We start from the raw sequence: 27,139 nt of genomic DNA, 5'->3' as shown, positions 1-27,139 counted from the left end.
AGAGGTTGAGAAGTTATTATTGGTGTGGATAAATGAGAAACAATTAGCAGAAGATACTCTTATGACTTCGATTATTTGTGAAAAGGCTAGGCAGTTGCATGAAAATTTTGTAAAGAAATTGCCTGCAAAAAGTGGTGATGTGAGTGAATTTAAGGCCAGCAAAGGCTGGTTTGAGAAATTTAAGAACCATACTGGCATACACAGTGTGGTAAGGCATGGTGAGGCTGCCAGTTCGGACCACAAGGCGGCTGAAAAATATGTGCATGAATTCCAGGAGTACATAGAGGCTGAAGGACTGAAACCTGAACAAGTGTTCAATTGTGATGAAACAGGCCTCTTTTGGAAGAAAATGCCAAAGAGGACCTTCATTACACAAGAGGAAAAGGCAATGCCAGGACACAAGCCTATGAAAGACAGGCTGACGCTAATGTTCTGTGCTAATGCTAGTGGGGATTTCAAAGTGAAGCCATTACTAGTGTACCATTCTGAAAATCCCAGAGTGTTCAGGAAAAACAATGTTATGAAGAGTAAATTGTGTGTGTTATGGAAATCTAATAGTAAGGCATGGGTCACGAGGGAAATTTTCGTCGAGTGGTTCAATGAAGTGTTTGGCCCTAGTGTGAAGGAGTATCTCCTGGAAAAGAAATTGGATCTCAAGTGCCTGCTAGTAATGGACAATGCACCTGCTCATCCTCCAAACTTGGATGACCTAATTTTCGAGGAGTTTGGGTTCATCACAGTAAAGTTCTTGCCCCCGAATACCACTCCTCTCCTCCAACTCATGGACCAGCAGGTTATTGCAAACTTTAAAAACTCTACACAAAAGCAATGTTTCACAGGTGCTTGACTGTGACCACAGACACTCACTTGACTCTAAGGGAATTTTGGAGAGAACACTTCAGCATCCTCCATTGCATAACCCTTATAGGTATGGCTTGGGAGGGAGTGACTACCAGGACTTTGAACTGTGCCTGGAGAAAATTGTGGCCAGATTGTGTCGACAAGAGGGATTTTGAAGGATATGGGACTGACCCTAATGAGCCTATATCTGTTGTAAAATCATTTGTGGCACTGGGGAGTTCCATGGGGTTGGATGTGAGTTTGGAGGATGTGGAAGAATTGGTCGAAGACCACAATGAAGAGCTCACCACTGAGGAGCTGCAAGAGCTTCAGCAGGAAGAGCAACACATCACAGCTCAGAATCTTGCTGCAGAGGAGGAGGAAGAGAGATGGAAGAAGGTGCCTTCTTCAGAAATTAAAGAGATTTTTACTATGTGGGGCAAGATGGGAAGCTTTATGGAGAAACATCACCCTAACAAGGTTGTTGCAAGCCAGGTTGGCAACATGTACAGTGAGAAAGTCTTGGGCCATTTTAGGGAAGTGTTAAAGAGATGCCAGAAACAGAGCTCTCTCCACAGTTATTTTGTGAGACAGGACTCCAGTGACTCTCAAGGTGGTCCTAGTGGCATTAAGAAACAGAGAAGAGAAGCAACCCCAGAAAAGCAAATGGTACCTGAGGTGTTGATGGAAGGGGATCCCCCTTCCAAACTATAAACAATCCACTCTCTCTCCTCCTACAGTCTCCCATACACTAAGAAGAATCTCCAATAAAGGTAAGTGTTATGCTGTTAATGTTTCATTCATCATTTCCTGTTGTATTGTTTATGTACTACATGTATATTTCATGTTAAAAAAATTTTTGTTTTTATACTTCTGGGTGTCAGGAACGGATTAATTGTATTTACATTATTTCTTATGGGGAAAATTGGTTCGTAAATCGTAAATTTCGTTTATAGTAACGGCTCCAGGAACGGATTAATTACAAAAAACGAGGGACCACTGTACTCGTGTGTACCTGTACTTAAATAAACTTACATATTGTGCTGGCATGCAGGTACACATTAAAATCAGTAAGTGTGTTTTATGTCTCCAGACGTCATATTAGTAATGATAATAATAATCACCGAGTCTCGTTTAAATGTCGTATATTATGTTAATATACACATTTTTATTAATACATCTGATATTTTTTTCAAAATTATATAATAAACATGATGCATAACATATAAATATGATAAATACACCCCACAGTAGAATAAATAAACATAAATATGAGATGTGGTAGCAGACGACTTGCACAAGTGACGCCATATTAGAAATAATAATAATAATAATAATAATAATAATAATAATCACAGAGTCTCATTAAATGTTGTATAAGTAAGTAAGTAAGTAAGTTTATTCAGGTATACACAAATACAGTTACATAGAATTATCATACATAGCAGCATATGTGTAGAGAACCTAGGATAACCCAAAAAAGTCAGACAGAGTGACTTATTTCCATTGGGGTCCTTTTACCTTATTATTATAATTTTTTTTTTTTTTCAACAAGTCGGTCATCTCCCACCGAGGCAGGGTGACCCAAAAAAGAAAGAAAATCCCCAAAAAGAAAATACTTTCATCATTCAACACTTTCACCACACTCACACATTATCACTGCTTTTGCAGAGGTGCTCAGAATACAACAGCTTAGAAGCATATACGTATAAAGATACACAACATATCCCTCCAAACTGCCAATATCCCAAACCCCTCCTTTAAAGTGCAGGCATTGTACTTCCCATTTCCAGGACTCAAGTCCGACTATATGAAAATAACCGGTTTCCCTGAATCCCTTCACTAAATATTACCCTGCTCACACTCCAACAGATCGTCAGGTCCCAAGTATCATTCGTCTCCATTCACTCCTATCTAACACGCTCATGCACGCTTGCTGGAAGTCCAAGCCCCTCGCCCACAAAACCTCCTTTACCCCCTCTTTCCAACCCTTTCGAGGACGACCCCTACCCCTCTTTCCTTCCCCTATAGATTTATATGCTTTCCATGTCATTCTACTTTGATCCATTCTCTCTAAATGACCAAACCACCTCAACAACCCCTCTTCTGCCCTCTGACTAATGCTTTTATTAACTCCACACCTTCTCCTAATTTCCACACTCCGAATTTTCTGCATAATATTTACACCACACATTGCCCTTAGACAGGACATCTCCACTGCCTCCAACCGTCTCCTCGCTGCTGCATTTACCACCCAAGCTTCACATCCATATAAGAGTGTTGGTACTACTATACTTACATACATTCCCTTCTTTGTCTCCATGGATAACGTTTTTTGACTCCACATATACCTCAACGCACCACTCACCTTTTTTCCCTCATCAATTCTATGATTAACCTCATCCTTCATAAATCCATCCGCCGACACGTCAACTCCCAAGTATCTGAAAACATTCACTTCTTCCATACTCCTCCTCCCCAATTTGATATCCAATTTTTCTTTATCTAAATCATTTGATACCCTCATCACCTTACTCTTTTCTATGTTCACTTTCAACTTTCTACCTTTACACACATTCTCAAACTCATCCACTAACCTTTGCAATTTTTCTTTAGAATCTCCCATAAGCACAGTATCATCAGCAAAAAGTAACTGTGTCAATTCCCATTTTGAATTTGATTCCCCATAATTTAATCCCACCCCTCTCCCGAACACCCTAGCATTTACTTCTTTTACAACCCCATCTATAAATATATTAAACAACCATGGTAACATTACACATCCCTCTCTAAGACCTACTTTTACCGGGAAGTATTCTCCCTCTCTTCTACACACCCTAACCTGAGCCTCACTATCCTCATAAAAGCTCTTTACAGCATTTAGTAACTTACCACCTATTCCATATACTTGCAACATCTGCCACATTGCTCCTCTATCCACTCTATCATATGCCTTTTCTAAATCCATAAATGCAACAAAAACTTCCCTACCTTTATCTAAATACTGTTCACATATATGCTTCAATGTAAATACTTGATCTACACATCCCCTACCCACTCTGAAGCCTCCTTGCTCGTCCGCAATTCTACATTCTGTCTTACCTCTAATTCTTTCAATTATAACCCTACCGTATACTTTTCCTGGTATACTCAGTAAACTTATTCCTCTATAATTTTTACAATCTCTTTTGTCCCCTTTCCCTTTATATAAAGGGACTATACATGCTCTCCGCCAATCCCTAGGTACCTTCCCCTCTTTCATACATTTATTAAACAAAAGTACCAACCACTCCAACACTATATCCCCCCCCTGCTTTTAACATTTCTGTCATGATCCCATCAGTTCCAGCTGCTTTACCCCCTTTCATTCTACGTAATGCCTCACGTACCTCCACCACACTTACATTCTGCTCTTCTTCACTCCTAAAAGATGGTATACCTCCCTGGCCAGTGCATGAAATTACCGCCTCCCTTTCTTCCTTAACATTTAAAAGTTCCTCAAAATATTCTCGCCATCTACCTAATACCTCCCTCTCCCCATCTACTAACTCCCCTACTCTGTTTTTAACTGACAAATCCATATTTTCCCTAGGCTTTCTTAACTTGTTTAACTCACTCCAAAATTTTTTCTTATTTTCATTAAAATTTCTTGATAGTGCCTCTCCCACTCTTTCATCTGCTCTCCTTTTGCACTCTCTCACCACTCTCTTCACCTTTCTTTTACTCTCCATATACTCTGCTCTTCTTATAACACTTCTGCTTTGTAAAAACCTCTCGTAAGCTACCTTTTTCTCTTTTATCACACCCTTTACTTCATCATTCCACCAATCACTCCTCTTTCCTCCTGCCCCCACCCTCCTATAACCACAAACTTCTGCCCCACATTCTAATACTGCATTTTTAAAACTATTCCAACCCTCTTCAACCCCCCCACTACTCATCTTTGCACTAGCCCACCTTTCTGCCAATAGTCGCTTATATCCCGCCCGAACCTCCTCCTCCCTTAGTTTATACACTTTCACCTCCCTCTTACTTGTTGTTGCCACCTTCCTCTTTTCCCATCTACCTCTTACTCTAACTGTAGCTACAACTAAATAATGATCCGATATATCAGTTGCCCCTCTATAAACATGTACATCCTGGAGCCTACCCATCAACCTTTTATCCACCAATACATAATCTAACAAACTACTTTCATTACGTGCTACATCATACCTTGTATATTTATTTATCCTCTTTTTCATAAAATATGTATTACTTATTACCAAATTTCTTTCTACACATAGCTCAATTAAAGGCTCCCCATTTACATTTACCCCTGGCACCCCAAATTTACCTACTACTCCCTCCATAACATTTTTACCCACTTTAGCATTGAAATCCCCAACCACCATTACTCTCACACTTGATTCAAACCTCCCCACGCATTCACTCAACATTTCCCAGAATCTCTCTCTCTCCTCTACACTTCTCTCTTCTCCAGGTGCATACACGCTTACTATAACCCACTTTTCACATCCAATCTTTATTTTACTCCACATAATCCTTGAATTTATACATTTGTAGTCCCTCTTTTCCTGCCATAGCTTATCCTTCAACATTATTGCTACTCCTTCTTTAGCTCTAACTCTATTTGAAACCCCTGACCTAATCCCATTTATTCCTCTCCATCGAAACTCTCCCACCCCCTTCAGCTTTGTTTCACTTAAAGCCAGGACATCCAGTTTCTTCTCATTCATAACATCCACAATCATCTCTTTCTTATCATTTGCACAACATCCACGCACATTCAGACTTCCCACTTTGACAATTTTCTTCTTCTTATTCTTTTTAGTAATCTTTACAGGAAAAGGGGTTACTAGCCCATTGTTCCCGGCATTTTAGTTGACTTTTACAACACGCATGGCTTACGGAGGAAAGATTCTTATTCCACTTCCCCATGGATATAAAAGGAAAAGTAATAAGACCAAGAACTATTAAGATAAAATCAAAGAAAACTCAGATGAGTGTGTATAAATAAACGTGTACATGTATGTGTAGTGTGACCTAAGTGTAAGTAGAAGTAGCAAGACGTACCTGTAATCTTGCATATTTATGAGACAGACAAAAGACACCAGCAATCCTACCATCATGTAAAACAATTACAGGCTTTCGTTTTACCCTCACTTGGCAGGACGGTAGTACCTTCCTGGGTGGTTGCTGTCTACCAACCTACTACTAGGTTATAATATTTTCTTATTATTCTACAATGAAGATAACATCTTATTATCATACTAAAGAGACTATCTACTACACGAAGGTCATTAAGACTATCTACAATACGAAGGTCATTACTAGGAATACGGTAAAATTTACACGTATGTTAGCTAAAAAATAGAAAATCATTCCCCTCCCTTTCTGTAGCTACATTCGTCAGACACTTTTTGGCACTCTTCTTGAACTGGTTCATGCTATGACTGGCTTTGACATGTGCAGGCAGTCTGTTCCATTCCTTTATTGCTGTACAATAAAAGGTGTTTGAAGCCTGGCCAATGACTGTGGGTACTACAAAGTTGTGCTCTCTCCCCCTAGTACTATGATTGCTGCGGTTCCCAACCTTGACAAAATTGGCAGCAAGATATTCTGGACATTGTGAGCAATTTTATAAACATGATTTAGCTTCAGTTGTTTTACTCTGTCTTCAACATTCAGCATATCCAACTGCTGTAATTCATCCTGGCCTACATGTTCTCATGGTCCCAGCCCCAGGATGAATCTTACGATTTTGTTCTGGGTGATTTGCAGTCTATCTTTCAGTTTTTTGTCAAGGCAGAGTACCAAGAAGAGCAAGCGTAATCCATATGGCATTGTATAAGGGCTAGACATAGGGTCCTGCGAGCCTCAGTAGGTAGACACTGTGCTTGTCTATACAGGAACTTCAGTCTGGCATTCGCTTTCTTTACTACACTGTTCCCTATCAATTCTCCTGACATGCATGGGTCAAAGGGGATTCCCAAATATTTTACTGATGAAACCAAAGTGATGGGCTCCCCATTACATTGAACATTAAAATTATTTACCCTTCTCAGTTTGTGTTTCGTGCCAAAGATAATGGCTTCAGTTTTCCCTAGGTGTAATGATAGCTTGTTGTCTACTAACCATTTGCTGCAGGACTCCAGTTCCAGTGTTAAAACATTAGCAATATCTTGTGGGTCTTTACCTGACACTAACAGAGCACTGTCATCTGCATACAGTAGGAGTTTGCACTTGACACTGATAGGCATATCATTGACATAACATAAGAATAATAAGGGACCCAGAATACTACCTTGGGGAACTCCACATGTTATCGGCAGGGGTTCTGATTCTGTTTTGTTGATTTTGACTATTTGTCTCCTGTTGCTAAGGTAGGACTTAAACCAGTCTACAGAACCTATACCGATAGCTTGAAGTTTATTACATAATATATTGTGGTTGACAGTATCGAAGGCCTTTTGCAGGTCTAAGGTTCCCATACCTATGAGGTTCCCCTTTGACATTTCAGTTCTCAGGTAATCCATCAGATTAATAAGGGAGGTGTCGGTTGAGTAGGATCTTCTAAAGCCCGATTGATAGCTATGGAGAATGTTGTTGTCATTAAGGTACTTAACTACTTGAGAATACACTGCCCTCTCTAGAATTTTAGATATTATACTGAGTATACTAACAGGCCTATAGTTGCTTACATCAGACCTACTATTTTTCTTGAAGATAGGAGTAACTCTGGCCTCCTTGAACCCCTCCGGTACAGTATTAGTGGTGATTGATAGATTTATTATGTGAGCAATAGGGATTGACAGTTCAGAAGCACCATCTTTTAGGAACTTAGACGGGATGTTATCAGGGCCTGTGCTCTTAGTTGGGTTTAACCTGCTTAGTTCTTTTTGAATAAAGTCATGAGATACACTTACTAGTTGACAACTGTTTGGGGTTACCCCTTTATTGGTATAGTATGTTTGAAACTTATCAGAGTCTGTGTTAAAGGTATTTGATACAGCTGGTAGTTTACTTACTAGTGTTGATGCAACAGATGTGTAGTAGGAATTAAAGCAATTTGCCACCTTAGATGTTTCGTGGCATACCTCATTATCGATAGTGAGTACTATGTTAGACCTATCTACTGGCTTATGGCTATACCCCAACTGTTTTAGTTGTTGCCAGAGCTTTCTGGGGTTATGCTTATACTCTTCAATTTTTGAGCAGTAGTGCTTTGCCTTTGCTCCTTTTATAAGTCTCTGTACTCTGTTCCTCACCCTTTGGAATTCATTTAGTGCTGCAATATCCTGTCTGTTTGCTTTAAATCTTTTTAGCAGCTGGTCTCTGAATTTCATATTATCTAATATCTCAGCATTCATCCAGGGTTCAGTTCTTCGTTTAATCCTAACCTCTTTAACTGGTGCAATATTATCAAGGATGGTAGTGAACATTGTTTTGAATTTTTCCCAGGCATCGTTTACGTCCGTGCAACTTGTTATCTCTGTCCAGTCACAATTGTGTAGCCTATTTACCAGTGTTTCTTTACTCTAGTTTCTAGTTGACCTCATTTTTATTGTCCTGTGTAGGCCTATCCTATCCCTAGTGATTTTCCTGGTGCAGTAAATGATGAAACGATCACTAAGACCTGTGGTAATGACGCCTGACTGACTAATGTTCTCAGAGCGGTTACAAAGTATGTGGTCAATTAGGGTGGCTGAGAACTGTGTGATCCGGGTTGGAGTATTAATTAGTTGAGTGTAACTATTTAATCCTAGAATTTGCTTATACCTTTTGCATAGCCCGTTATTTGCTGCTGAAAACAGATATTGAAGTCGCCCAGTATTATTGTCTCGCAATTGTTTTCAACTCCGGACAAGACTTTGGAAAAGTCTTCTAAGAACTGGTCCTGGGTAGGAGGGCAGTAACTAGTTCCTACTAAGATGGGTTTGGTCTTAGGAAGCAGCACTTCAAACCATAGAATCTCCAGTTTATTGTTATTTAAATCAGGTCTTGGGTTGTAAGCTAAGTCATTTCTAATGTAGGCACATACTCCACCACCCTTTCTGTTCCTATCTAAGCGTTTTATATTGTAACCATCTATTTTGACCTCGTCGTCAGTCACCGTATCATCCAACCAAGATTCAGAGATGGTTATAACTGCCGCCCTAATTTTGTTAGCTAGAATCCTAATCTCTGCCAATTTAGGAAGAAGTGATCTTGCATTGACATGAATAAAGTGAAGGCCTGTTTTCATAAAACAATCATAATCATCAATATATGGCAATGGGTCATTTGTATTAAAATTAGGTAAATCAATGTCATCACTGCTAAAGGGTAACTGTGCCAAAGTGCATTTGTTACACACAAAATGAATTCTGGCACCATTGCTATAATTGTACATACATCCATCATGCACCCACCCCTTACACATTTTACATAAGGTGCCTTTTCTGTTTTTCATGCGTACTTTAGTACAGTGTATGCACCTGTTTGGTAGTGTTTGAGATAATAATGGCTGTATTGTCTCACATTGACCTATGTATGCATTACATATGGAGTTAAGGTTATCATTCCTAGCTACTAGACCGTCATTATCACCGTCATTTATCTGTCTGTTTTGCCTCTGCACAATAGTTTGAGGTCCTGGATTAATTTGGATATCACCACTTAAGAGCGCTACAATAAGAGCTGTGTGCCACTGTTTTTGTTTGGGTATGCGGTGTTGCCATACCTTGCGGCGATAGTGACATTTACTTTTCTGGTAGGATGGCAACTGTTGGGCTTTTACTGTCCAGGGCGCTGTTACTCCATTCACCTTTTCCAGCCCCCATGACTGATTTCTTTCTTCATGGAATTGAAGAAGAAAGATAAATATAATTATGGCAGCCTGTACCCCCCCTAATGCCTGCCATTTTCACTCTTCGCTCTTTTACTCATATACAATAATATTTATTTCTCTTTTCCAGTCCCTAGTACACTTAGTATCTGCTTTAGCAATCACCACTGAATTACTAGTAAAATTTCCTCTTCAAAACCCTCTTCACTGCTCACTTTTCCCTTAACTTCACAAACCCCTTACAGTTAACCCCTTATTACACACTCCCCTTCCCATCTCACTTCACAGTCTGGCTTCACCTATTAACTTCTAACTCCTTTCCATTCTGGTAGATCAGAAAGGTTTAATCCATGGTTTTATCCTTCCAAATCCCCCTCAATTCCATTTATCGGGGGTTGTGTCGTGTTGTTGTCTCCTGACCTGTTCTGCTGACTCAGCCATTTTTAAAACACTGAGGGGAGTAACGCCACCTACAACCTGACTTTCCTTGAGTTTATAGATATATTTGGCGTTTTCTGCTATGATTCTCTCACTGTACACTGGTCAGCTGAATATAGGTCAGCTACTAAAACATTAACCTTGACTGTTTAACTATTCACTTCTTTCCCACGACTGGCACTGAGGGATATCCGACCTATAACCTTGGAGTTTTGTACTGTTGATTTGACGATGTCTCCTGTGTTTCCCTCTCGTTAGCACTGGTACAGGTGATATGATGGTGGTACAGATATGATGCTACTGTCAACAGATGAACGTCAGTAAAGATGAGAATTTCACTTCGCTAGTTGTACGTCTGGCAGTAGCGGCTGTTTGGATGCCGGTCAGCCATGTTTAAATGCTCAATTCTTTCCCTCGTTTGGCACTGAAGAAAAAAGTCCTACAGACCTGTCATTTCCTTGGAGATTTAGTTGATCAGGTTTTCTGCCATGTTGTCTTCCCGTTAAACACTGGTGCAGTTGATATGGAGGTCAGTTATTTCATTGTAGTGGAAAACGTCTCATGTCTGGTTCACGTCTGGCAGCAGGTCTGGTACTTGAATGCCGGTCCCTCTTTTGTCATATTTAGTCCATTTCGTTGTTGTCACCGTCAGTTTTTATGTCACTATAGGTTCCTTGCATGTTGTTGCAGCAGTACTTGCAATTTGGCCATCACTGGAGTTCGGATAGGCCCAGGGGACGGCAAGATATAGGAGCAGCCTTGTTGCTGCTTGCTGCGGCTGTGTAAGTTTATTCAGGTATACACAAATACAGTTACATAGATTATCATACATAACAGCATATGTGTTGAGAACCTAGGATAACCCAAAAAAGTCAGACAGAGTGACTTATTTCCATTGCCTTCACTCACAGTGCCATTTCTTCTAAAAATGGTGTTACATGAGAATGGGAGTGTTATTCTTTATTTATTCTACCATATCAATGTAGAGACAACTTCTACACAATGTAACTTGTACACATACCAGACGTGTACACTTTGTTCACAAAACTTGCGTCTGCCTGGTTTGTTTACATAGCTCTGCACCTGTCCTCCCTCATGTACTCACTGTCTCTCTCTCTCTCTCATTTATTCGTTTTATCTCATTTACTTACTCCTGACCATACATTAAGACTACAAATATTTTAAGGTAAGTAATGAGTGAACTGTATATACATTTTATCGCTCTGGGATGCTTAAATATCATAGAATATATGTGTGGGTGGGTTGGCCTGGTATGGTAGCCCGGCTGACTACCATACATACCACACTTGATTTTTTACAATAAATACTACTTGTCTCGCCCTAGATTAAGACTATAAATATTTTAGGGTAAGTAATGAGTGCACTATGCGTGTATTGTACTTTTTTTATTGTTTTTTGATGCCTAGTTCTATTGCTAACTTAATATATGTTAGTGTAAACTTGTTATCTAATATTTGTATGCATTTATAAGTGGAAAAAAAGGGGTGTTCCACTTTATGGCGATTTCCACTTTACGGCGGTAGCCTGGAGCCTAACCTGCCGTATAAGTGGGGACCTACTGTATGTTCAGTAGCTTTCAAGTGTTTATTTTTCATTAGGTGTGAAGAAGGCAACCCAAGAGCTCTATGGTCTGATAAATTATGGTGAATTACGGAAGAAAATTGGTGGTACCTTGGATGAGCGCAAAGCCCAGAAATTACAGGAACTCATAAGAAAAGGTTCCACTAGCGTGAGAGTGAAAGGAAAAAGTGTTAGCTGTCAGAACCCCCCATTTGCCGAGCTTTGAAAAAACTCAATCAGATTGAAGGTAAGGAAGTGAAAAGTATTTTGTATATCATTTTATAATTTTAATAAATATGTTCTTTATATTTAAAAAACTATCACTTCATTTTTTATTTTATAAAAAAAACTGTTTCTTCCTCACAACAAGTAATACAGTGTTTGTCTTGTCTTTTTGATTTTCTGTTATTTAACCCTTAAACTGTCCAAACGTAGATCTACGTTTTTTCAACATTCAAAGTATGTAAAAAAAGGTAGAGCTTCTTTTTCTTTTTTTACATTTGAAAATGTGTAAAAAAAACTTTGATCTACATTTTTTTTTGTTATATTTGAAAACATGTAAAAAAAGTAGATCTACTTTTGGAGCACTATGCATGTGAACGTAGATCTGTTTGGACAGTTTAAGGGTTAACAAGTTAGTGGCATCTCTATTTCTTAGATGGTTATGTTGAAATGATTAAATTCTGTACATTTGTTCATTGAGCTTAGGTTTATTTTTTTTTTGTCTGTGTGTGTGTGTGGGGGGGGGGAGTTGCACACATTAGCATGCATGTGTGCGTGTGAGATAGATAGATAGATTAGGTATTTACAGTACAGTACAGCCTCTCCTCACTTAGCGATGTACTCGTTTACCAACCCTTTGGACCTTCAGAAAAAGATTATCTACCATTTTACGGAATTTTTTTTTTCCAACCCTGAGAGCAAGTTTAACCCTTTGACTGTCGAAACGCCCAAAACTGAAGTGTCTCCTGGTGTCGCAAAATATTAGGAAAAAAAAAATTATTTTTTCTTATGAAAGTGTTAAGATTATTTTTTCCGATTGTTTTAGTCCCCCCAAAAAAATTTTCCCATCAGTACTTACCCAGATATAGAGGCATGAAGTTTGCAGAAAATGAGCCGCATATGGTAACAGCAGCGATTGCCGCTCACCCGGTAAACTTTGGTTTACTTGTATTTGAAGGTTTGTTGTATTTTTCACTATTTTATTTTTTACATAACTTATGTGGCCTGTGAGACCAAAGTAAGGTGCAATGTACATATATACACTCGTTGTATACAACACAATAAGCACACAAACATAATTATCAATATATTGTTTACAAACTTGTTTACAAAAACAAACAATACAAAAAATTGTTTATTACTTTTGTTCTATAATATATATACCAATATACAGTCACTGAACATACTCCTAGAAGTTCTGCAGCTTGTGGAACTCTTTGAAACATGGTGTCATACACAATGGTGTTTTACACTCCTCACGCATAAAATCAGTGTGTGTGCATTTTTGTGGAAGTTTTTTTTTATGTGCAAAGACAAAACACCTCGTCTGAGCAGTTTTCTTCAAAGTATTAGCAGGCAGTTGTGTTATGTAGTTATCCTAGGTAAATGGTCGTGTGTCATCATTCCTTCCTTCCTAATTTCCTTCATTCCTTTCCTGCATTCCTTTCCTACCTCTCTTCCTACATTCCTTCAACTGTCCTTTCCTACCTCTCTTCCTACATTCCTTCAGGGGATAAAAGGGGATAAAAGAGAGTGCAAAAATTATAGGGGGATAAGTCTGTTGAGTATACCTGGTAAAGTGTATGGTAGAGTTATAATTGAAAGAATTAAGAGTAAGACGGAGAATAGGATAGCAGATGAACAAGGAGGCTTTAGGAAAGGTAGGGGGTGTGTGGACCAGGTGTTTACAGTGAAACATATAAGTGAACAGTATTTAGATAAGGCTAAAGAGGTCTTTGTGGCATTTATGGATTTGGAAAAGGCGTATGACAGGGTGGATAGGGGGGCAATGTGGCAGATGTTGCAAGTGTATGGTGTAGGAGGTAGGTTACTGAAAGCAGTGATGAGTTTTTACGAGGATAGTGAGGCTCAAGTTAGAGTATGTAGGAAAGAGGGAAATTTTTTCCCAGTAAAAGTAGGCCTTAGACAAGGATGTGTGATGTCACCATGGTTGTTTAATATATTTATAGATGGGGTTGTAAGAGAAGTAAATGTGAGGGTCTTGGCAAGAGGCGTGGAGTTAAAAGATAAAGAATCACACACAAAGTGGGAGTTGTCACAGCTGCTCTTTGCTGATGACACTGTGCTCTTGGGAGATTCTGAAGAAAAGTTGCAGAGATTGGTGGATGAATTTGGTAGGGTGTGCAAAAGAAGAAAATTAAAGGTGAATACAGGAAAGAGTAAGGTTATGAGGATAACAAAAAGATTAGGTGATGAAAGATTGGATATCAGATTGGAGGGAGAGAGTATGGAGGAGGTGAACGTATTCAGATATTTGGGAGTGGACGTGTCAGCGGATGGGTCTATGAAAGATGAGGTGAATCATAGAATTGATGAGGGAAAAAGAGTGAGTGGTGCACTTAGGAGTCTGTGGAGACAAAGAACTTTGTCCTTGGAGGCAAAGAGGGGAATGTATGAGAGTATAGTTTTACCAACGCTCTTGTATGGGTGTGAAGCGTGGGTGATGAATGTTGCAGCGAGGAGAAGGCTGGAGGCAGTGGAGATGTCATGTCTGAGGGCAATGTGTGGTGTGAATATAATGCAGAGAATTCGTAGTTTGGAAGTTAGGAGGAGGTGCGGGATTACCAAAACTGTTGTCCAGAGGGCTGAGGAAGGGTTGTTGAGGTGGTTCGGACATGTAGAGAGAATGGAGCGAAACAGAATGACTTCAAGAGTGTATCAGTCTGTAGTGGAAGGAAGGCGGGGTAGGGGTCGGCCTAGGAAAGGTTGGAGGGAGGGGGTAAAGGAGGTTTTGTGTGCGAGGGGCTTGGATTTCCAGCAGGCATGCGTGAGCGTGTTTGATAGGAGTGAATGGAGACAAATGGTTTTTAATACTTGACGTGCTGTTGGAGTGTGAGCAAAGTAACATTTATGAAGGGATTCAGGGAAACCGGCAGGCCAGACTTGAGTCCTGGAGATGGGAAGTACAGTGCCTGCACTCTGAAGGAGGGGTGTTAATGTTGCAGTTTAAAAACTGTAGTGTGAAGCACCCTTCTGGCAAGACAGTGATGGAGTGAATGATGGTGAAAGTTTTTCTTTTTCGGGCCACCCTGCCTGGGTGGGAATCGGCCAGTGTGATAATAAAAAAATAAATATATAGTCACTAGATAGTTTCATATAACTGCTATTATCTCCATTCAGCAAGCTTGTCTTGTGTGCGAGTGTGTGGCTTATAATTGTTTTGAGTCAGGAGTCCGCAGCTGTCAAAATGACGTATTGTCTCATTACTCACTCCCCCTACTGCCTGTCAAAACAATGGGGTTGGATGCTGCTTCCCCTCCATTCTATCTAATTGTCTTTCTCCTTCATTCTATCTCTTTCAATCTGTCTCTCTCTTTCTCTGTCTGTCTATCTCTGTCTCACAGGTACACATAAATACAAGTATACATAGTGTAAATTACCTAGGATAACCCAAAAAATCCAGACAAAGTGCTATACTCTGCTTGAAGATGTGAGTAAACGTGATGATGACACAGTCTTGTGGCTCTCTCTGAGACAGAGCTAGAGGGATAGACAGGGAGCTTGGCAGACAGACAAATGTTTGTGTACCAGCAAAAACAAAGGGAGGGGGATGGTCATCTAATCTTTTCTTCAGCTGCCCCCTCCCTCCACCCTCGTTTACGCTCATCAAGCGTCAGCTCTTATCAGATGTTATCTCCCCTTATCTTGTCACTGTCATGGGGTGAGCTGTTTTCATGCCTCAAGGGAACATATTATTACTTATTATTATTATTATTATTATTATTATTATTATTATTATTCCTCCTCCTCCTCCTCCTCCTCTTCCTCCTCCTCCTCCTCCTCCTCCTCCTCCTCCTCCTCCTCCCCCTCCTCCTCCTCCTCCTCCTCTTCTTCCTCCTCCTCCTCCTCTTCCTCATCCTCCTCCTCCTCCTCCTCCTCCTCTTCTTCCTCCTCATCCTCCTCCTCTTCTTCCTCCTCCTCATCCTCCTCCTCTTCTTCCTCCTCCTCATCCTCCTCCTCTTCTTCCTCCTCCTCATCCTCCTCCTCCTCTTCTTCCTCCTCCTCCTCCTCTTCTTCCTCCTCCTCCTCCTCCTCCTCTTCCTCCTCCTCCTCCTCCTCCTCTCCTCCTCCTCCTCTTCTCCTCCTCCTCCTCTTCTTCCTCCTCCTCCTCCTCCTCCTCTCCTCGTCCTCCTCCTCCTCCCTCCCTCCCCTCCTCCCTCCTCCTCCTCCCTCCTCCTCCTCCCTCCTCCTCCTCCTCCCTCTTCCTCCTCCTCCTCCTCCTCCTCCTCCTTCCCCTCCTCCCCCTCCTCCTCCTCGTCCTCCTCCCCCTCCCCCTCCTCCTCCTCCTCCTCCTCCTCCCCCTCCTCCCCCTCCTCCTCCTATTCCTCCTCCCCCTCCTCCTCCTCCTCCTCCTCCTCCTCCTCCTCCTCCTGGCATTCCCACAATGCACCACTGGCTCCCTGATTTTTTTTATATGGTGCACACTGACCATGGAGACCCATTCTCTCATGTGGGCCTACCAGCTTTCTCCTGTTTGATTTGAAGCCGCTAGAATTTATGCGTATAGATACGTCAAACAAGGTATCTCCTTTGACGTATATATACGACCGCGACAGTCAAGGGGTTAAGAGAAGGGGTTACTCAGGTCAGCTTACCATCAGTGACAAGGAAATGTTTAAAATTTTCAACACCTATTTCATTTCATTTTTTATACAGGAAGATGCTGGAGAAATTCCAGAAATAAAAAAATATATAGGTCAGGACAAAAATAAGTTATGCATGATCAAAGTCACTAGTGATACAGTTCTCAGACAATTTTTTTTTTTTTTTAACAAATTGGCCATCTCCCACCGAGGCAGGGTGACCCAAAAAGAAAGAAAATCCCCAAAAAGAAAATACTTTCATCATCATTCAACACTTTCACCTCACTCACACATAATCACTGTTTTTGCAGACAAATAGGTAGATTAAAATCCTACATGTCCCTGGCCCTGATAAACTGTTCTCAAGGGTTATAAAGGAATGTAAGGAGAAACTTAGTAAACCATTAACTAATTTTATCAACAATTCACTACAAACTGTCATAGTGCCAGCTAAGTGGAAAATGAGAAATGTGATACCTATCTACAAAGAGGAGACAGGTCCTTAGCTTCAAATTACTATAGACCAATTTGCCTAACCTCCATTGTGCGACAAATTGATGGAATCAATAATTGTAGAGGCTATTCGAAACCAACTTTTTTTTTATTTTCAACTAACTGGCCATATCCCACTGAAGCAGGGTGACTAAAAAAAAAAAATAAAGTTTTTCTTCTTTTTGCACTTAGTAATTTATACAGAAAATGTGTTATTAGACTCTTGCTCCCAGTATTTTAGTTGCCTATTACGGCACTCATTTGAAACCAACTTGAAGAAGTTAAATTGATCAGTGAACCTAATCATGATTTTACAAAGGGGCATTTCTGCCTTACAAATTGACGAACTTCTTCACTAAGGTATTTGAGGTGGTAGATAATGCTAATGAATGTGATATATACAATAGGCCATTATATTACACAGGTTTATTTACCATGTTTTGGTTATTACACCAATGCAAAATTGCGACACATTTTTATATAACACTGAAATTTACTTTACACAGTTACGTTTCTGGGTGGGGAAAAAAATTTGGAATGCCGCCAGCTGGATGAAGGGATATTTATCTCATCTTTCCCCTCCATGCAGTGGGCTCTCAGGCCTTCTGCCTCTGGGTCAAGCCATTGTCAGGTCTGTGTTTGTGAATTGGTCTTTTCATTACCATATCTCGTACCTACCAAACAACCATAGCGCCCAAGAGTCTTGCGAGTGAAGCTGGAAGTGGCAAGAAAAAGTTTGTTTTAGAGTTACGAAGAAAATTGAGATGTTAGACAAGCTTAACCCTTTCAGGGTCCGTCCCGTAGATCTACGGCTTTACGGTAAGTGTCCAAACCGTAGATCTACGTCTTGAGCTCAGCTCACTCTGATAAACTGTGAGTGGTACATTTGGGCCTAGATATGAGAGAATACATCTATGTGGTATGTGTGCACCACATAAAACAGATCCTGCAGCACGCTGTGTATAATGAGAAAAAAACTGAAATCATGATTTTTCGATTAAAACAGCGACTTTGCAGTGTTTTTTCGTATGTTTTTTAAAGTTGTATTTGCGATTTCTTTTTCTCATTTGATAGAATGGAAGACATATTACAGAAATAGAGATGATTTTGATTGGTTTTAGCACTGGAAATGGCTTGAAACTGAGCTCAAAGTAGCAGAAATGTTAAATTTTTGCCGATATTCAAGAGTAAACAAACAACCTCACACATCTAATACACGTCAGCTGGTGGGTCTAATATACATTCACAAATATGGTGATGATATTTATACAATTATTACAGTATTGCATAACAGTAAATCTTCTATTTTATGGTGTGAATAAAAATTCATTATGTGAATAAAAAATCAAAATGGAATTTATTTGTAAAGCCTCAAAATGTAACTAATGAACAGAGGAAATGTTAGTTTAGTTCCAGGAATATCTACATTGTTTATTCTGGAGCCTATTTTGAAATTGGAATATTTTGAACTTTGTGTTAAATTGGCCAAATTAACAATTTCCGATCACTTTATTTTGTAGTTGAAACAGTTGACTTGGCGATTTCTTGTGCTCAATCGATAGAATAGAAGTAATACTAGTGAAATAGCTAAGAATTTGGTTGATTGGAATAATGTAATTGGCCTAAAATGGGAGTCAAAGTCGGCAAAATCGCCGATTCATAAATATCGCTGACACATCAAAATTCGCAAGAGCATAATTTCGTCAATTTTCCACCAAATTTCGTACTTTTTGTTTTATTACCTTCACAAAAAGATTCTCTACGATTTCATAAGAAAAAATAACAATTTTTTTTTTTTGAAAATTCTTGGACACTGGTGCGTGACTTCAGATTTTGGCCTTGGACCCTGAAAGGGTTAAAAGTGGTTCATGTGTGGTGGACATGACTAGAGCTTATGGCCTCAGTGAAGCATGAGTTGTACAATTAACAGGAGTGAGGGAAATACAGCCTCTCCTCACTGAAAGACGGACTTCAGTTCCTAAGACAACGCCAGTACATGAATTCATCACTAAGTGAGGAGCATACTATAATGGTAGTGTGTTTGTGCTAACCATCTTTGATATTGTTTCAGTGTCACCTTTGCACCATTTATAACATTTCTTATATTTTTAAATGTTTATACAGCAGTGTACTGTACAGTGGACCCTCGACATTCGATACTAATCCGTTCCTGAAAGCTATCGAATGTCGAAAATATCGAAAGTCGAATTAATTTTTCCCATAAGAAATAATGGAAATCAAATTAATCCGTGCAAGACACGCAAAAGTATGAAAAAAAAATTTACCACATGAAATATTAAGTTTAATGCAATAGAATAATTACAATAACAATAGATTAATAACAATAGAATAAGTGACACTTACCTTTAATAAAGATCTGGTGATGATTGATGGGATGGGAGGAGGGGAGAGTGTGGATGGTGTTAGTGTTTAGAAGGGGAATCCCCTTCCATTAGGACTTGAACTGGCAGCCTCACCATGCCTCACCACACTGTGTATGCCTCTACGATTCTTAAATCTTTCAAACCAACCTTTGCTGGCCTTAAATTCACTCACATCACCACTAGTTGCTGGCAATTTCTTTACCAAATCATCATGCACTCTGACACACACACTCCACTTTTGTACTTTGCAATTATCTCTTTCTTCATTTCAATAGTCATTAGCACCTTTTTTCTCGAAGGGTTAGCACTAGAAGCTTTCTTGGGGCCCATGGTTACTTATTTTGCAGAAACAAGCACCAAAAACAGTGATAATATGGATAATATGGAATGTACCGAATGTATTTTTAGATGCGCGCACACTGGCTGGCTTGTAAACACTGGCACACATGGTGCAGTTCAGGCCACACGTGGACACGTCTCGTTCGAATTGTATCAAATGTCGGGTTTTCCATCGAATGTTGAGGCGAAATTTTTGCGTTAAAATGCATCGAATGTCGGATTTATTGAATGTCGATGCCATCGAATGTCGGGGGTCCACTATATATTGTAATAAACAGAATAGAGGAAATCAGCTCTAATATACATTATTTAGGTATACATGGTGGTCAGAGAACCCATCGTAAGTCGAGTTGCCGGTAAACGAGTATGTCGCTAAGTGAGGAGAGGCTGTATATGAGTTTGTGCAGTGAATAACCCAGGTTATCACATGAAACGACTTAACCCTTTCAGGGTTTCGGCCGTACTAGTACGGCTTACGCGCCAGTGTCCATGTCGTACTAGTACGCATAAATTCTAGTGCCTTCAAATCTCGCGGGAAAAGGCTGGTAGGCCTAGGTGTGAGAGAATGGGTGTGTGTGGTTGGTGTGCGCGGTAGAAAAAAAATCTGGGACCCAGTGGTGCATTGTGGGAATGCCATTTTAGTAGATGTTGTTTGCCATGCCTCGTGGCCATGCCTCGTGGTAAGAAGCTCCTCACTCCTTGGCGAATTGGGACACTTATTCCCCAGTGACAGTTCTAATACAGATGGAAGTGCCAGTGAAGATGAGTTTCAAGGTTTTGGTGAGGTTTTGACTGAAACTAATGACCATAATATCGGTAATAGTGAGGAAAACCCAGATCACCCTCAGCCTTCCACCTCTGCTGCTGGGCCATCTTGTTCATGTTCAGTTGTACTCCTATTTTCCCAAATCCCAGAATAAGATATTAGCATTGGAGATGATAGTGATAGTGAATATGAACTACAAGCTCTTGAAACCAGTTCCAATAGTGATAGTGAAGTGGAATATTCTCCATTGAAGCGTCAGTATATACGACGATATATGCGCTCTGGTAGTGTGCCATATGCTATTCCAAGGGGAAGGAGTACATAGAGTACATCCCGTGGCTGTACAACAGGAACAGACAGTGAAAGTGATGATGATAGTGTTGCAGTTAGGATGGAAAATGTGCATGGTGGTGGTAGTTGTGGTGCCGGTGGTGAGGCACCAGCTGCCACCCACGCTGTCACCCACGCCGCTGCCTCAGCTGATCTACAACAAAGGCCACCATCCCCCACCCACCCACCACACCAGTCTCCACAACCACAACCTCTACAACCACAACCACCTGCCATTGTCAAGTACCCACCAGCAGACCGCACCTGGGATTGGCAGGAGGCTGTCAATTTTGTTCCAAATCCCCACCAGTTTGATGACAGCCAAAGTGGAATATGACCATGTTGTGCACTGGGGAACAATGCCAGTGAACTGGAATGTTTCGAGTTATTCTTTGACGAACCCCTGATGGAAATTATTGTCAGGGAAAGCAACTGATACTATGAGTTCACCATGGCAAACACAATACTTTCACGAAGCTTATGGCAACACAGGTGGAAGGAGACAACTGTGGCTGAGATGTATCTTTTCTTTGCCACAATAATGCTTATGCCACATGTGTGTAAGCACAGTTTGAAATCATACTGGTCAACAGACTGCCTGATTGCAACCCCAGGTTTCATTGATATAATGGGAGTGAATCGATTTGTGCTACTACAGTGGTCCCTAGCTTTTCGTAGTTCTCTGGAATCATAGATTTCGAAAATCATAGGGATATTTTCATATAAACATGGGCTCGCTAATCATAGGTTGACTCGCGAATAGTAGTTCGTCCGGGACGCGTATGCACTGTGTGAGCCGGGGCGGCCTCCCTACCCAGCCAGTCTGGCATTGTTTACCAGTGAGTGAAGGTCCCCTCAAGTGCTCCTACGAAATATTTCATAATATTCCACTCATTTTAGTGCTTGCAAGTACTAAATAAGCAACCATGGCTCCAAAGAAAGCTCCTAGTGCCAAGCCTGTGGTAAAGGTGAGAAATATGTACAGTGACAAAGTCTTGGGCCATTTTAGGGAAGTGTTAAAGAGATGCCAGAAACAGAGCTCTCTCCACAGTTATTTTGCGAGACAGGACTCCAGTGACTCTCAAGGTGGTCCTAGTGGCATTAAGAAACAGAGAAGAGAAGCAACCCCAGAGAAGCAATTGGTACCTGAGGTGTTGCTGGAAGGGGATTCCCCTTCCAAACTGTAAACAATCCAATCTCTCTCCTCATCCAGTCTCCCATACACTAAGAAGAATCTCCAATAAAGGTAAGTGTTATGCTGTTAATGTTTCATTCATCATTTCCCATTGTATTGTTTATGTACTACATGTGTATTTCATGTAAAAAAATTTTTTTGTTTTAATATTTCTGGGTGTCAGGAACGGATTAATTGTATTTACATTATTTCTTATGGGGAAAATTGATTCGCACATCGTAGATTTCGTTAATAGTAGCAACTCCAGGAATGGATTAACTACGAAAAACGATGGACCACTGTATTACGTATGTTTCACTTCTCAGACAAAACCAGGCCTGACAGAAATGACAGGTTGTACAAAATTAGGAATGTGTTTGTGTATCTGAAAGAGAAATTAAATATGTATTTTTTATCCCTTCAGGGAGCTTGTAATTGACAAGTCTTTGATTCTGTTCAAACGAAGGCTCTTTCAAGCAGTACATACCAAGCAAGAGGAAACGCTTTGGTATAAAGTTGTTTGTGCTTTGTGATTGTTACAGTGGTCTGGTATTGGATATTATTGTGTACACTGGAAGTTTTACATTGCAAAATACCAGGAAGTTATTGGGCATCCCTGGTGATGTGGTTAGAACAATGATAGAACCATACCTTGGTAAGGGGCATATATTATATACTGATAACTGGTACACAAGCCCTTCACTCAGTGATTTTTTTGCTAGTGAACATGACAGATATGTGTGGCACAGTGCATGCAAATCATAAAAATATGCCCAGGTTCGACACTGGCACTCAAAGATGTGAGGTGCAGGTGTTTGCTGCCAATGACATCATGGCATTTCGGTGGCATGACAAATGAGATGTCACACTGTTGTCATCAGTTCATCCTAATGAAATGACAAACACTGGCAGGCAGCATAGAGAGAGAGCAATGAACCCATTCTAAAACCTGCAGCTGTGATTGATTACACCCTCAGTATGTGTTCAGTGGACAAATGTGACATGCAGATTGGGTTTGCTGATTGTGTTCGCAAGAGTTATAAATGGTACATAAAACTCTTTTTCCATCTTCTGGACATTTCCATGCTCAATGCTTATAATATGTATAAGATGAGGAAAAAAAAAAAATTATTTTTTCTTATGAAAAGACAGAGAATCTTTTCCTGATCATAATGACACAAAAGTATGAAATTTGATGGAAAACTTACGGAATTATGCTCTTGCGAAGTTAGCGGTCTCGACGATGTTTATGCATCAGCGATTTTGCCCACTTTGAGCCCTGTTTTCGGCCAATTCCAGTGTACTAGTCGACAAAAAATCATAACTATTTTGTTAGAACTCCATTTTTTCTATCGAATGAGTACAAGAAACTACCCATTTACCGATTTCAACTATCCAATACAGTGGTGAGAATTTAGCAATTTTGCCAATTTCACACAAATTTCAAAAGATGCCAATTTCTGAATAGGGTCCAGAATAAACAAGAAAGACATTCCTGGCACTAAAATAACATTTCCTCTGTTCATTAGTCACGTCCCCACGCCCCTCTTACATTCTTTTGCTTTCCACTTTGAATTTTTATTCTCACAAAAAAATAGAAGATTTACTGTTATGCAGGCTACTGCATTAGTGTAGAAATGGTATAAATAATATCAGTGCACTTGTGAAAGAATATTAGACTCATCAGTTGATGCATAGGATGATTTGTTTACTTTTGAACTTAGGTAAAAATCAAACATTTCTGCTGCTTTGAGCTCAACTTCAAGGTACTTTTCATTGTAAAACCAGTCAAAATCATCTCAATTTCTGTAATATGTCTTCCATTATATAAAATGAGACTAGGGAAACTAGAGTACAACAATAAATACCATACAAAAATACTGTGCGAAGTCACTGTTTTAATCCAAAAACACGGTCAAAGTTTTTTTTTTCTCATTACGCACTGTGTGTTGCAGGATTTTTTATACCGTGCACACTGACCACATAGACCCATTCTTTCATATGTAGGCCTACCAGCTTTCTCTCATTAGATTTGAGGGTGCTAGAATTTAGGCGTACTAGTATGTCAAAAACCCTGGTGCGTAAGCCGTACTAGTATTGCCGAAACCCTGAAAGGGTTAATGCTAAAGTGGGTAAAAATGTTGTGGAGGGAGTAGTAGGTAAATTTTTGGTGCCAGGGGTAAATGAAAATGGCGAGCCTATAATTGAGCTATGTGTAGAAAGAGGTTTGGTAATAGTAATACATATTTTATGAAAAAGAGGATAAATAAATATACAAGGTATGATGTAGCACGTAATGAAAGCAGTTTGTTAGGTAATGTATTGGTGGATAAAAAGTTGATGGGTAGGCTCCAGGATGTACACGTTTATAGAGGGGCAACTGATATATTGGATCATTATCTAGTTGTAGCTACACTTAGAGTAAGAGGTAGATGGGATAAGAGGAAAATGGCAACAACAAGTAAGATGGAGGTGAAAGTGCATAAACTAAGGGAGGAGGAAGTTTGGGTGAAATACAAGCAACTATTGGCAGAAAGGTGGGCTGGTGCAGGAATGAGTAGTGGGGGGGGGGGGGGTTGAAGAGGGTTGGAATGGTTTTAAAAATGCAGTATTAAAATGTGGGGCAGAAGTTTGTGGTTATAGGAGGATGAGTGCAGGAGGAAAGAGTAGTGATTGGTGGAATGATGAAGTAAAGGGTGTGATAAAAGAGAAAAGTTAGCTTATGAGAGGTTTTTACAAAACAGAAGCGTTATAAGAAGAGTAGAGTATATGGAGAGTAAAAGAAAGGTGAAGAGAGTGGTGAGAGAGTGCAAAAGGAGAGCGGATGATAGAGTGGGAGAGGTACTGTCAAGAAATTTTAATGAAAATAAGAAAAAATTTTGGAGTGACTTAAACAAGTTAAGAAAGCCTAGGGAACAAATGGATTTGTCAGTTAAAAACAGAGTAGGGGAGTTAGTAGATGGGGAGATGGAGGTTTTGGGTAGATGGCGAGAATATTTTGAGGAACTTTTAACCCCTTCAGGGTCCAAGGCCAAAATCTGAAGTGGTGCTCCAGTGTCCAAGAAATTTTGAAAAACAAAAAAAAAAAATATTTTTTCTTACAATTACTAAAAAAGAGAAGAAGAAAAACTTTATAAAACTGGGTTGCTTAAATGTGCGTGGATGTAGTGCGGATGACAAGAAACAGATGATTGCTGATGTTATGAATGAAAAGAAGTTGGATGTCCTGGCCCTAAGCGAAACAAAGCTGAAGGGGGTAGGAGAGTTTCAGTGGGGGGAAATAAATGGGATTAAATCTGGAGTATCTGAGAGAGTTAGAGCAAAGGAAGGGGTAGCAGTAATGTTAAATGATCAGTTATGGAAGGAGAAAAGAGAATATGAATGTGTAAATTCAAGAATTATGTGGATTAAAGTAAAGGTTGGATGCGAGAAGTGGGTCATAATAAGCGTGTATGCACCTGGAGAAGAGAGGAATGCAGAGGAGAGAGAGAGATTTTGGGAGATGTTAAGTGAATGTATAGGAGCCTTTGAACCAAGTGAGAGAGTAATTGTGGTAGGGGACTTGAATGCTAAAGTAGGAGAAACTTTTAGAGAGGGTGTGGTAGGTAAGTTTGGGGTGCCAGGTGTAAATGATAATGGGAGCCCTTTGATTGAACTTTGTATAGAAAGGGGTTTAGTTATAGGTAATACATATTTTAAGAAAAAGAGGATAAATAAGTATACACGATATGATGTAGGGCGAAATGACAGTAGTTTGTTGGATTATGTATTGGTAGATAAAAGACTGTTGAGTAGACTTCAGGATGTACATGTTTATAGAGGGGCCACAGATATATCAGATCACTTTCTAGTTGTAGCTACACTGAGAGTAAAAGGTAGATGGGATACAAGGAGAATAGAAGCATCAGGGAAGAGAGAGGTGAAGGTTTATAAACTAAAAGAGGAGGCAGTTAGGGTAAGATATAAACAGCTATTGGAGGATAGATGGGCTAATGAGAGCATAGGCAATGGGGTCGAAGAGGTATGGGGTAGGTTTAAAAATGTAGTGTTAGAGTGTTCAGCAGAAGTTTGTGGTTACAGGAAAGTGGGTGCAGGAGGGAAGAGGAGCGATTGGTGGAATGATGATGTAAAGAGAGTAGTAAGGGAGAAAAAGTTAGCATATGAGAAGTTTTTACAAAGTAGAAGTGATGCAAGGAGGGAAGAGTATATGGAGAAAAAGAGAGAAGTTAAGAGAGTGGTGAAGCAATGTAAAAAGAGAGCAAATGAGAGAGTGGGTGAGATGTTATCAACAAATTTTGTTGAAAATAAGAAAAAGTTTTGGAGTGAGATTAACAAGTTAAGAAAGCCTAGAGAACAAATGGATTTGTCAGTTAAAAATAGGAGAGGAGAGTTATTAAATGGAGAGTTAGAGGTATTGGGAAGATGGAAGGAATATTTTGAGGAATTGTTAAATGTTGATGAAGATAGGGAAGCTGTGATTTCGTGTATAGGGCAAGGAGGAATAACATCTTGTAGGAGTGAGGAAGAGCCAGTTGTGAGTGTGGGGGAAGTTCGTGAGGCAGTAGGTAAAATGAAAGGGGGTAAGGCAGCCGGGATTGATGGGATAAAGATAGAAATGTTAAAAGCAGGTGGGGATATAGTTTTGGAGTGGTTGGTGCAATTATTTAATAAATGTATGGAAGAAGGTAAGGTACCTAGGGATTGGCAGAGAGCATGCATAGTTCCTTTGTATAAAGGCAAAGGGGATAAAAGAGAGTGCAAAAATTATAGGGGGATAAGTCTGTTGAGTGTACCTGGTAAAGTGTATGGTAGAGTTATAATTGAAAGAATTAAGAGTAAGACGGAGAATAGGATAGCAGATGAACAAGGAGGCTTTAGGAAAGGTAGGGGGTGTGTGGACCAGGTGTTTACAGTGAAACATATAAGTGAACAGTATTTAGATAAGGCTAAAGAGGTCTTTGTGGCATTTATGGATTTGGAAAAGGCGTATGACAGGGTGGATAGGGGGGCAATGTGGCAGATGTTGCAAGTGTATGGTGTAGGAGGTAGGTTACTGAAAGCAGTGAAGAGTTTTTACGAGGATAGTGAGGCTCAAGTTAGAGTATGTAGGAAAGAGGGAAATTTTTTCCCAGTAAAAGT

The 27,139-nt window shown here is 40.0% G+C and overlaps 1 protein-coding gene across 1 annotated transcript in view; it reads left to right on the top strand.

The window, feature by feature from the left end:
- Nucleotides 1-11,625: 11,625 nt before the first annotated feature.
- Nucleotides 11,626-27,139, top strand: part of crm (cramped chromatin regulator) — a 268,092-nt gene continuing 252,578 nt past the window's right edge. Inside the window, 3 exon segments of the mRNA XM_070093321.1 lie at nt 11,626-11,648; nt 11,711-11,894; nt 11,897-11,936. Of these exon segments, the coding sequence (XP_069949422.1) occupies nt 11,626-11,648; nt 11,711-11,894; nt 11,897-11,936 (247 nt within the window).

The sequence above is a fragment of the Cherax quadricarinatus genome, chromosome 3 (genome assembly GCF_038502225.1).
Source record: "Cherax quadricarinatus isolate ZL_2023a chromosome 3, ASM3850222v1, whole genome shotgun sequence".
In the NCBI taxonomy this organism is placed as follows: domain Eukaryota; kingdom Metazoa; phylum Arthropoda; class Malacostraca; order Decapoda; family Parastacidae; genus Cherax; species Cherax quadricarinatus.
Note: the sequence above shows the minus strand (reverse complement) of the source record. Positions and strands in the feature narration are given on the sequence as shown.